Here is an 11,685-nt window from a genome sequence, read left to right on the forward strand (position 1 = left end):
AGGTGTCACATTATTGCTCTCACCTGTTTTCTGAGCTTCTGTGGTGATATATTTGGGTTCTTCTGTCCATGGCGTGGCGTGTGCCGCTACACTCCAATCGCTCCACGTGCCAATCTCGTAGTCTTTAGCTGCCACCTGGATGATGTACTCCTTGCCGGCATAGGCGTCTGTAATTGTGTGGGACGTCCCGTCCGATAATTCTACCTTGGGGCACAGAGACGACATTGTTATAATCTTATTTTCTATCTATTGGGGAACATTTCTCATTGGTTCCACCCAACCCAAAACTCTGATTTTTGCAGACTTTTTGCACAAATCCGGCCAGGTGATCGTGTTGGCGGCTGTCTGTCTGGAGTCCCTCTTTTGGTTCTGTATAAACTTTTCCAGGAGGCTCTCACAATCTGCGCTGTGATTTCTCCTCGTTATAAAGAAACGCTCGTTAAGAGCTACAAAGCAAAAAGCAGCCGCCGCACTGGGCGGACGTGGAGTGTCTGTGACGCGTTTGACGGTTTTATGTGGAGAGCCGGGAATGAGGGATAGAGTGACGGCGCAAAAGGGGGACTTAAGAGGATGAAAATACCCCCTCCCCATCAGCCCATCTGCTGCCCCCCTGTGATAGAGAACAGACAGCGCTGCGTTATATCCGCCCAGGTGACGCTGACTGATACACAATAGCTGTCAGGGGTCCCCCCGGTCCCCTCTGCTTTCATTGCGATCCGTAATGGCCACATCCAGCTGACAAGCCGGCCAGACACGCTATCGGGTTTAAAGGCGGCCGTGTCCTCGCTCAGGTCTCTCCTCCCAATTATGAGTGTGACCGAGACGAAGGGTCGGGCGGGTCAAACACGTGCGGCTCGGCTCTAAGCAGCCAATCTGGGACATTCTGCTGCACGGTATGATCCGCAGTTCAGCAATACACAAATAAAAAAGAGTGGAAGGGCCCTCGCTGACCCTGCAAGAAACTCAAAACTGGGTTCTCAAACTTCCCAAAGAACCCAGCACTGACTCAGTGTACCAATCACGGCCTTTCAGAATTGGGATGAGAGGTAGGCTGCAAAATTTGCAAAGCCCCTAACAACAATGTTGTCCCTGAAATAGCTAAGGAAAGTAAGGGGCGTTGTGGGAACATGACCCATGTGCAAAAATATAACTTTTTTGTAATAAGCTACAATATAGGTGGGAAATCACACATTTGCAAAATAATAAGAGATCATTTTTGCTGCCATTGATGAAATCATTAAATAAATTGATCATTGCTAGTTGCAAAGCTGATCTATTGGATTCAGTAGTGTCAGTCATACACAGGAAGCAAGCATGCAAATAACTGTAACAGCCAAACACCCGAGCTGCTTCTTCATTCTTACACCTGCTCTGAATCCTTATCCTTAGTTGGTTTACCAACTATATTGTAACCTATTACAGGAAAATTATATGATTTTTACATTTTTGCACAAGGGGCATGTTCCTGCAACCCTACTTGTCTACTTAAAAGCTGATCACCAAATTTGTGAACTTACTTAAAGTTTCTGGGGGTCAGGGGGATTTGTGGGAACATGTCTCCAGTAAAAAAAAAAGTTTAAAAAAACAAAAACAACACAGTAGTACATCTGACATTCACTAAAACATTAAATCATCTAGGTCCATGAGTTCTAATGGCAGTAGAGAATGTTTTTAGTGAATGTCAGATTCACTGATACATAAATAGATCCCTAAGAGTCATGCATGCTGTACCAGATGATGAGAAGGTTTCCCTGCAACAAAACAGAACCGGAATTTTTAGAAAATTGTTTTCGATAGAAAGTTCTTTGTTTAAAAATTCAAATCAATTGATCATATTCACCCAAAAAATAAAACATTTCCATGACAATAATGCAGTCTTTTTGCACTGATGATAATTGGAGAAAGCATTAGTAGTACCCAGGCTGTCCTGTAGGTGGTGCTGGTGGCCAACACATTGCTGCTCATTGGATTTTCGGTTCTATTTTGTGCTTTGGTTGTATAATAACGACATTATAAATAGACAGTTAAACAGACATTGACGCACGATCATTTCTAATAAATTTTTATGTGTTGTATCCGCACAAACACAGTATTTACCAAACGCCATAATTGCTGGCATCTGGGTTCCATGCAGTCACAGATAAGACAATTAGGTATCCTGCATGTGGTGTGCGTGCATGCATTGCTCCGCTGATTAGATTGCAGGCCTTCCATGTCTGCTCTTTTATGGCTTCACCGACCTAATCAGAGGAAGCTTCAGACCTAAGGTGGTGGTGGAGGGGGATGATGAATCTTAGCCACTCAATCGGATTTTATGTCACACCACCTGATGGATCTACAAGGCCTGGACCTAAAATAGAACCATTAATAATTCAGAGTAATTATTATTTTTTCATAGCGTGCTCTGTCCTCCCCTTAGTGCGTCTCATCTTCCCATTTTCTGCTGACGGGTACAGGTATATGGTAACGTGAGACAGAAAATGAAAAAGATGCAAGGCATCGGAGTGACCCTGGGTATAGATATATCCATGGAAGGAAATGTAACACTTTCAGATATTTATCCTCTAATAATAAAATATCACTTCGAATCTTTTGAAGTCAGCAGCTTCAGTTAAAGTAATCCCCGGTTGTCCTGCCATGAAGACTTTGTGCCGGCTCTTTAGGTTATACGATGACAACACCCTGTTGCTGTCTCCTACGAGAGGGTGCTGAGAAGTTCCTGGCTTTGCCCAGATAGAAGAGAGCCAGAGTTATGAAATAACACATTTATTCCACATATTCCCCCTGAGACTGATGCACTTGGTACAGCGTAGTTGCAGCTTTTCTAGACCGTTCAAATAAAAGTCCTTTGGTTGGGCCCCAAACCAGCTCTCAGCAGCATCTTTGACGTCAGAAATGTCCTCAGAACATTGTCCCTTCAGGTGTTTCTTCAAATTCGGGAAGGGGTCAGGTCAGGTGAGAAGGGGGGATGGTGGACCAATTGGAAACCCAGGGTGTTCAATTTGGCAGCCACAACGTTGGACGTGTGCGGAGGTGCATTGTCCTGCAAAAAAAGAATCCCTTCGGTCAACTTTCCACGGCGTTTCATCCTAATTACCTCCTTCAGCTGGTCCGGGAGGTTAGTATAATATTGTCCGGTGATACTAGAGCCCTAAGGTAGGTAGTCCACCAACAGAATACCGTCTTTGTCCCAGAAAACGGACACCATGACTTTCTTGGCCGATTTCTGGGTTCGGAACTTCTTTGGCCGCGGAAACCCGCTGTGGCGCCATTCCTTTGACTGTCCCTTGGTTTCAGGATCATAGATGTGGAGCCAGGTTTCATCCTCAGTCACTAACCTAGCCAAAAAGTCCTGTGGGCCGAAGCGGTTTTGGATGCTTCAACTTGTTCCTTCTTCTGATCACTGTTCAAACATTTCGGCACCCACTTCACTGAGAGCTTGCCATGTCTAGGATAGTGGTGATAACAAACCCAACACGCTCCAGTGAGATGTCAAGTATCTGGGCGATCTTTTATGAGGATATTCACCCGTCCTCAATAATCAGCTCATGGACATCGCAGGTTGCCGGGTCAGTTGAGGTTGGGGGCGCACCACCATCTTCAATGGTGAAATTCCCGGTCCTGAAACGAGATATCCAGGTTCTGACAGGGCTGTAGGAAGGACACTTCTCCCCCAGTGTTTGTGACATCTCAGTGTGAATGTCCTTTGCTGACTTTCCCTGGAGAAACAAAAACTTCATGACGGCCCGTAACTCCAATGACGTGAAACTTGCTTGTGCCTCGGCCATCACAGCTTCTCACCTAACGTAAAAACAGTTTTAAGAGTCGCAAAGACCTGATATTTGCACAGTTACATACTAAGATATTAGGCTGGCATATGCCCCCACACTCATTTTTCTATCTCATCTGGAAGGGGGCAAAGCCAGGAACTTCTCAGCACCCCCTCGTATTTGGGCTCCAGCGTTGTCACCCTGTTACATGACTGATGAAGATTAAAAATGGCCATTCTAACACAGACATAATGAGAAATGCCATGCAGACATCAATAGAGGTGGCACTGCAGAAAAATGAATATTTTTTTTAATAAATTGCATTTTTTTATACCTCGTTAAAAGCCCCTTTTGGAACATTTGCACCCCTATAGCATTTGAGGAAACAGCGAGGAAGACATAAAAGCCGTTCTCACGGCTTCCATCTCACCGTCACACAGACCTCCAAGCGGCGTCTAAATACGCTGCGCGCTGATGGATTAGGATACATAATCTGCGGATCAGAAGAGAGATATACAGACCCAGCTGTGGAGCTGGAAGGTTCCGGCCGCATGTGGAGATGCCGGAAGATGGAGGACGAGTTACAGATGGGAGGCCAGATTAGAACCGGTAGCAGAATGGGACACTAAGAGCTGATAATTCAATGGGGGCTGCCTGGGACACCTTGGGTCTGCAGCGGCATTTTGGCCAATCACTAATATCTCAGAAATTGAAGACATGATAAAGCATGATCCATCCAGTGGTCCCCTAGCTGACGCGTTTCACTCACTCTGTACAATTTCCTTTAGAATAACCACGACTATATACACAATCACATTTTTCACACAGTTGTTGGTTGACCTAACAATAGCCGCATTATTAATCTTCAATCATTCCTCACAACCAAACATATAATGAAAATTGTAAATCTGAGATGATCCATTCAATTGATTTTGAACAATTTTTTAAGGGTCCGTCCCCTCTTTGGCTTTGCATTCATGTACAGCAATGATAACCATTGGTGTGCTAGATTGCCATTTCTTGTTACCGGCACCCCAAGCACATCAAACCTATAAAATACATTCTTTGAAGAGTGCAGCAAGCGCTATAATTGTGCACAATGTCCGGCGCCTAATTCATTTAAAGGCAACACACAGCAATGTGCACAGAGACATGATTCATTTTTTCACAATGCAGGGCACAGCAGCATTGGGAATAAGCCCAAAATGTCTAGACCGGTCTTTCTTGAGCTTTTTACCATGGGAACCCTTGAAATAACTTTTAGGTCTTCATGGAACACTTTCTATAATTCCTATATCCATAGATCACAGTATATAAGCTTGGTGGTCAGTGGGAAGAATTCCTCTTACATTGCTGGCCATTGGGAATAATGTCACCCTTACAGATAGCCAAAAAGATCATTGGGGTCACTTATACTGACCTGAGAGGTGCAAATGCTTATTGCTCAAGTAATTCCTAGCAATCTATGGAGCAGCCCTGACGTTCCACCAAACCAATCTATCATCTCACGCAGTTTTGACTCTGTTGTCTTTGTCTATTGGAATGGCTGAAAATTTGCAAATCTCCAATGTCCTATATAAGCCAAAGGAATTCAGAAGGAGGCTTTAAAAAAGTGTGAACAGCAAGTGATGGAAATTTGTGGAAAATGAGAAACACTGGACTAACCTGTGCCCCAGTTGTTCCATTTTTTGGCCCCTCTAGCCAGCTGTTAGCAGCTCTCCAATGCATTCTGCACAATTTTGCATCATTTGCATCACTTGCTGCTCACAGCAATAGACCGGACAACATGGTGAACACTGCTGTGGATGATAGATCGGTGTTCAGTAGGGATGTTGCACCTTTCCTCTCATGTGTTAGTCAACATAGAAAGATCATCTTTAAGATGAGCAATGTAAGAGATGTTACAGAGATATGCAGCTTCCAAGTCTCCTCCTGAAGAATGGGACTGGTTGGAAAGACTAACGGAAGACTTGCTCAATGTAATTTGCTGTTTTTAAATGCTTTTATTGTATGTATATTTATTAATATTAAACTGGTATGGTAAAAAAAAATGTAATTCGATGATAAAAAAAGTTTTTGGCCTCTAAAAGCTTTGATGTTATCAAATTAAATAAAATATACATATATGTTTTTGGGAATGAGGAACATGGTTTTAAGCAATTTGCAGGTAATCTATTCGCTTCCTATATCTTACAGAGGAATCCTGAGGGACCAGTTATCAAAAAATATTATTAACATATAAACTTATGGTCCTGGAATATTTTGTTCATTTGTGCTTCGTCCCAAATCTCCAGATTTTATCCAGAAAACAATGAAGAATGATATTGAAATTCTGAAACGACACAGAGTGTAAGCTGATGGGAATATTGGATTGCAAGCCTCTTTGACCAACTGTCAGGAATGGCTTCATCTATATCATTCGCTGTCTAATGTTTTAAAGCTGCACAAACAGAAGAATTGAAATGTAAAAAAGAAAAACCTGACGCCTGGAGTTATTGACTTTGGAAAGAGCCATTTGCAGCGGAAGTGTCAGCAAGGGCCACTGAATACAAGCACTGCTAATCAGTCTTGGGATGCCAATTAACAGACAATAGCGGAAGAACAGGGGGGTATCATTTGATGGGGCCCACCCATACATCGAGCCCAGCCGCGCTTGTCTTGTACAATTAACTCCCAGATTAGGCAGAAATCCAAACACTAATTGCTTCTTCTTTCACAAATGATGGCCCATTATGGGGGCCGCGAGCTGCCACCCGAGCATTGAGAAGAGAACGCCTTATTTAGGGCCCCGTGCCAGCTACGTTCCAGGATTAGCAGGTGGCATGTAACGGGATTGGAGGAAGGAATATCGTCCTTTCAGGAACAGACAATGAGAACCACTGCAGACACAACCAAAATAGTAAACAATTACGACAAACCAATGTTGTCCAACCAACAGAACCAAAGGGAAATGCAACATTCCCATAATATGTATATGTAGAAAGAATGTGTCCACAAATTTCTAGGTTTTTTATTAATATTATATTATTATTATATTATTATTCAGGGATCTTAAAACTTACCCTGGCAATGCATTCATTGGCTTTTCTCTGCAGGAAACAGAGCTTTCATTGGGTATCATCCAAGGTTTCCATGATGAAATGACACCATCGTGAAAATTACATTGTCCATGTAGGTCTTGTCTTTTCTAAAAAGTTCTCCAATGTTTTCATGCACTTGACTTATTTGAGCGCCTAGATTTTAGCTCATTTCTGGAGGTGACCTGAAGTTTCTATCAGCTGCCTGACCTCCACCACCGGACACAACGAGCCTGATTAACTAAAGCTCTCCAAGGCTGAAGAGGATACACTTTCATCAGTTAACCTGGGTAATGCAGAAAACCTAGAATGAATTTCCTAAAAGTCATTTGCTAGAAAATGATTTCAATCCTGGAACAGATCTATTCCAGGTTTGCTGGAATAAGTAACTAAGGCTATCCTCTCCAGCCTTGGAGAGCTAGCATTCTAATTCTGTCCAAATTGCAATGCAAAAAGCAATTATTTTTTTTGTATGTAAATTTATTTTACATTGTAGGCTATAATTTTTAGGCATAATGCACCAAAAAATGCCTAATATTTAATACATTTAATAATAAACATAAAAATCTGTTAAAAAATGTTAAACTTAAAAATAAGAAAAATAGTTAAACATGTAATATATATGTACAGTAGCTTTTATATTATATATATACGGTAATATATCTTATATATAATATATGAAAACGTCTTTGTAATGGACTCAATGCAGCTATTTTGTATTGAATCCAAAACAAAATTATTTGGATTTCCCGTCAATCTTCCCGCCCGCACCGACGCATGCACCGGGAAACCCCCGAGATTTCACGGCTGGGGATCGGAGGAGGAGGGCGTGTCCCCAGGACCTGCGGGGACCAATACTGAACCAGATCCTTTCCAGGTTTGTTGGGTCATCCAGATTCCCCCATATTATGCAGACTTAGGACTATTTTAGACCCGCAACCTTCTACCATGCGCTCCACTACAAACCCAACCTCTGGGAACCATTTTTGCATGTGGCTAAAAGCTAAACAGTGACACATTTATAAAACAATATAAATAACATAATTTAACACCAAATATTCAGAATTAGGAACAGATCTGGTCAATGTATTCTGTTTAAATAACAAACATATATAACAACTGCAAAATCTGAGCAACATGGGAAGAGTTATCAGTGAACACGCTGGGGGATATTTTTCTTTCTTTTTAATAAATCTGATGCTGTTATCTTTAATGTAACATTTTAAGAATTAAAAAAAAGGAAAAGCATTAAAAAAATTGTGTAAAGCAGCTCGATGTCTTCAGTTTCTAGAAACTTCTAATCTTTATAAGTGGAAGATGTTTTAGCTGAGGTGGAGAACAAGACCTCCGAGAGCCACTTTAATTATGGTTTAGACAAAAACATATATTGTAATTATCTACGGGCTTGTGCTCTGGCTCGCAGTAAGACCTTGATTAGGAAGCAGAGCATGAAGTCGACTTTTGTTCGGAAGAATTTTAAACCTGATTTGTGCTGCCTACAATTAGGTTGCACTTGAATGTTTTTTTTGTTTCTAATGAAGCACTTGTGAGAAAATGTCACCGGGTCTTACTTTTCGTGCTGCTTATCCACTGCCCGGTCATGTCTTGCTTGGGATTTTAGGTTGTCCTTTGGCCAGCTGGGAGGCATAATCCCTGCATAGATTTGCACCCTGGACAGCTGGATGAGTCTGGCACGGGTTTAATGAAAGCTTCCCAGGGGATATCTGTATAAGATGTCTAAACTAACTCAACTTACTCCTATTGGTCCAAAAAAGCAGAAACCCGACTTTGAGCTCCAATTGGACAAACCGTGGGAGGAAATCCCAGCAGTAACCCTACTTTGGGCTTCAATTTGCCAAACCTTGAAAGAAGATCCCAGCAGAAACCCTACTCTGAGCTCCAACCAGACAAAACCAATGAGAGGAGATCCCAGCAGAAACCCTACTTTGTGTTACATTTAGGCAAACCTTGAGAGGAGATCACAGCAGAAATCTTACTTTGAGCTCAAACTGGACAAATCTTGGGAGAAGATCCCAGCAGAAACCCTACTTTGAGATCCATTTGGACAAACCGAGGAAGGAAATCCCAGCAGAAACCCTACTTTGAGATCCATTTGGACAAACTGAGGGGGGAAATCCCAGCAGAAACCCTACTTTGAGATCCATTTGGACAAACCGAGGGAGAAAATCCCAGCAGAAACCCTACTTTGGGATCCAATTGGACAAACCGAGGGAGGAAATCCCAGCAGAAACCCTACTTTAAACTCCAATTGGACAAACCTTGAGAGGAGATCCTAGCACAAATCTTACTTTGTGCTTTATTTGGACAAACCTTAAAAGATCCAAACCGAAAGCCTAATTTGAGTTCAAATTAAACAAACTTTGAGATTGGAGATCCAAAATGAAATCCTAATTTAAACCCAACTTGAGCAAACCTTGAGAGGAGATTACAGCAGAAACCCTACTTTGAGCTTCAGTTGGACAAACCTTGAGATTGAAGATCCAAACCGAAACCCTACTTTGAGCTTAAACTGTTCAAATCTTGAGAGGAGATCCCAGCGGAAATCCTACTTTGAGATCCAATTTCACAAACTGATGGAGGAAATCCCTGCAGAGACTCTACTTTGAGCTCCAATTGGGATTGGTGATCCCAGTTTGACCCAAGTGTAGGGTCGCTAGATGCCTCACTCTGTCCTTCACAATTCCTCATATTTAGGTTTATTTATGGCCAAACCCCCCTCTTTCCTATTACCACCTCTAAAAAAATGGCCTGAATATATAGCCAATTTGGTGATCATGTGATGTCCAAAATCATTGCCCTATCTATCTGCTCTATCTATATATATTTTACCTGTATATAACTTCCCTCCCTCAATCTTAACAAATAATCCCCATTAAACACATTTTATCTGAATGTGCCGATTGTTCTCTACTTGACTGGAGCTATCCACTAAGACGTCTTCCAGTGTTACATTGCCAGGTCCTCCAATGAGACATCACTACTGTCACCAAGTCTGTGTCACTCATCACCTGCTGGCTCTGGGAGCCGACCTCGTTCTGTGACACCGTCTCATATGTCTGAAGCAGGAAGAGAAACCACAGGCCTGGAAGGTGACATCACTGCGAGGGAGAGGGATTATGTCTGCCGACACGGCTGGGACTGTCATCACCAGGAAGCCTCCTACAAGCATGTGACGGCCATCTGTGAGGGAGCTGCTTGTTCCATCATATTCAGCACCAGGGCTCACCAAGACACAGAATATGATGTGTTCATTAATAAGTTGGTATATTATTTTTAAGGAACTCCAAACAACTACCCTGGAGATCCTCCCTACTATGAAAATCCATGTCCACCCAGTCCCTGTCATAGGGTGACAACACTCAGCCCTGTCTCTTAATTGCAATCCGGTGTTGTCTCCCAATCACAAAGGCTTCCTTTGGTAATTATTAGGGATGAACCAGAATGCCTCTGACATTCTCGCGAAAATTTCTTTGAACTTCCAATGGAAACCATCAGAAGAGGAAATTAAAACAGGAGGATTCCCAGAGCTGCATTCAGCCCTGAGAATCCCCCTGTTTGCGATCCCCGGGGCACTAGAGGTTTATTAACCTCTTCCTAATGAATGCAGCCACAGCTGCAATCATTGAGAAGATGCCGGGCAAAGTTGAAACTCCCGACATTGTAATATAAGTATCTCTTAAAAATGATACAGATACAGATACTGTTACAGATACAAATGTATCATTTGTAAGAGATACTTATATTACAATGTCAGGAGGTTCTCCCATGCTAGGCATCTTCTCAATGATTGCAGCTGTGGCCGCATTCATTGAGAGGAGTGTGCGATCCCCGGGGCAATAGAGGATAATTAACCTCTAGAGCCTTGGGATCACAGAGGACTCCTCCTGTTCGGAAAGAGCTCGACCTCTCAGAGAATCACAAGGCCGTTCCCGCTTACATTTCGGTAAGCGAGAAAGGCCCGGTTCGCCGCGAGATCGAACCTAATATTCTTGCTTGCTCATCCCTAGTAACTATCCAACACACATTAACTTGACATGGCCTACTGTTGTCACCAGGGTCAATAGGGTGCATGAACACTGAATGCTATCCAATAATATTCTACCCAGTGAGGGCTGAATTGGCTGAAGCCAAGAGTGCATTTATTCACCTTTATCTGATTTCTCTGTAAAACACTGCAGCCAGAATTCAGAGAACACCTCAAAGGGTTATCGAGAGTCTATACAAACACTTCCATGGACGGCCTATAGCTGATCTCTAGGCAGCAACCCCAAGAGACCCTCCTTCCATCCCCAAATAGTATCCTCCAGGATTCTCTTTTTACCCCAGTGGAGAAAGAGAGAGAGAGGGACAAGGGAGCAGAGCACTCCCCTGTCACAGCTAAATCAATACACTCCGTACCATAACTGTAAAAGTAGTTAAAAGCCACAGATCTCAGCACACAGTAAAAGAGTCTCCCATTACTTGTCACTGCTCTACTCACTTTCCCTGAGCATTACAGAGGGTCGTAGTTTGTAGGCAGGCAAGTTATTGGAGGGAGATTGGAGACTTTGCTTGCCTTTCTAGATGAAGTGTTCCCATATCAGGCAGCACTCATTACAAGGATGATTACTTGTACTGTATTTTGACACAATTGCCAGATTTTTTGCCCTCCTGTATTTCCAGCTGTCCCTTTGTTCTATTTGTGCATTTGTTGCCTTTCCTAATGTTCCCTTTGTGCACTTGTTACCCACATAATATTACAATGAACTTTATTGTAATAATTGTGTATTGGCAGCCTGTATATTCTAACAGATGATTGTCATTGCCAGTTTATTATA

General features: G+C 42.6%; 1 protein-coding gene across 3 annotated transcripts in view; it reads right to left on the minus strand.

Moving 5' to 3' along the window:
• CNTFR (ciliary neurotrophic factor receptor) overlaps positions 1–11,685 on the minus strand; it is a 283,316-nt gene that overhangs the window by 10,377 nt on the left and 261,254 nt on the right. For all 3 annotated transcript variants that reach the window (XM_072413594.1, XM_072413595.1, XM_072413596.1), the window contains one exon: positions 24–204. In XM_072413594.1, the coding sequence (XP_072269695.1) occupies positions 24–204 (181 nt within the window). The remainder of the gene's footprint in view (positions 1–23; positions 205–11,685) is intronic.

This window comes from Pyxicephalus adspersus, chromosome 6 (genome assembly GCF_032062135.1).
Source record: "Pyxicephalus adspersus chromosome 6, UCB_Pads_2.0, whole genome shotgun sequence".
Classification (NCBI taxonomy): Eukaryota; Metazoa; Chordata; class Amphibia; order Anura; family Pyxicephalidae; genus Pyxicephalus; species Pyxicephalus adspersus.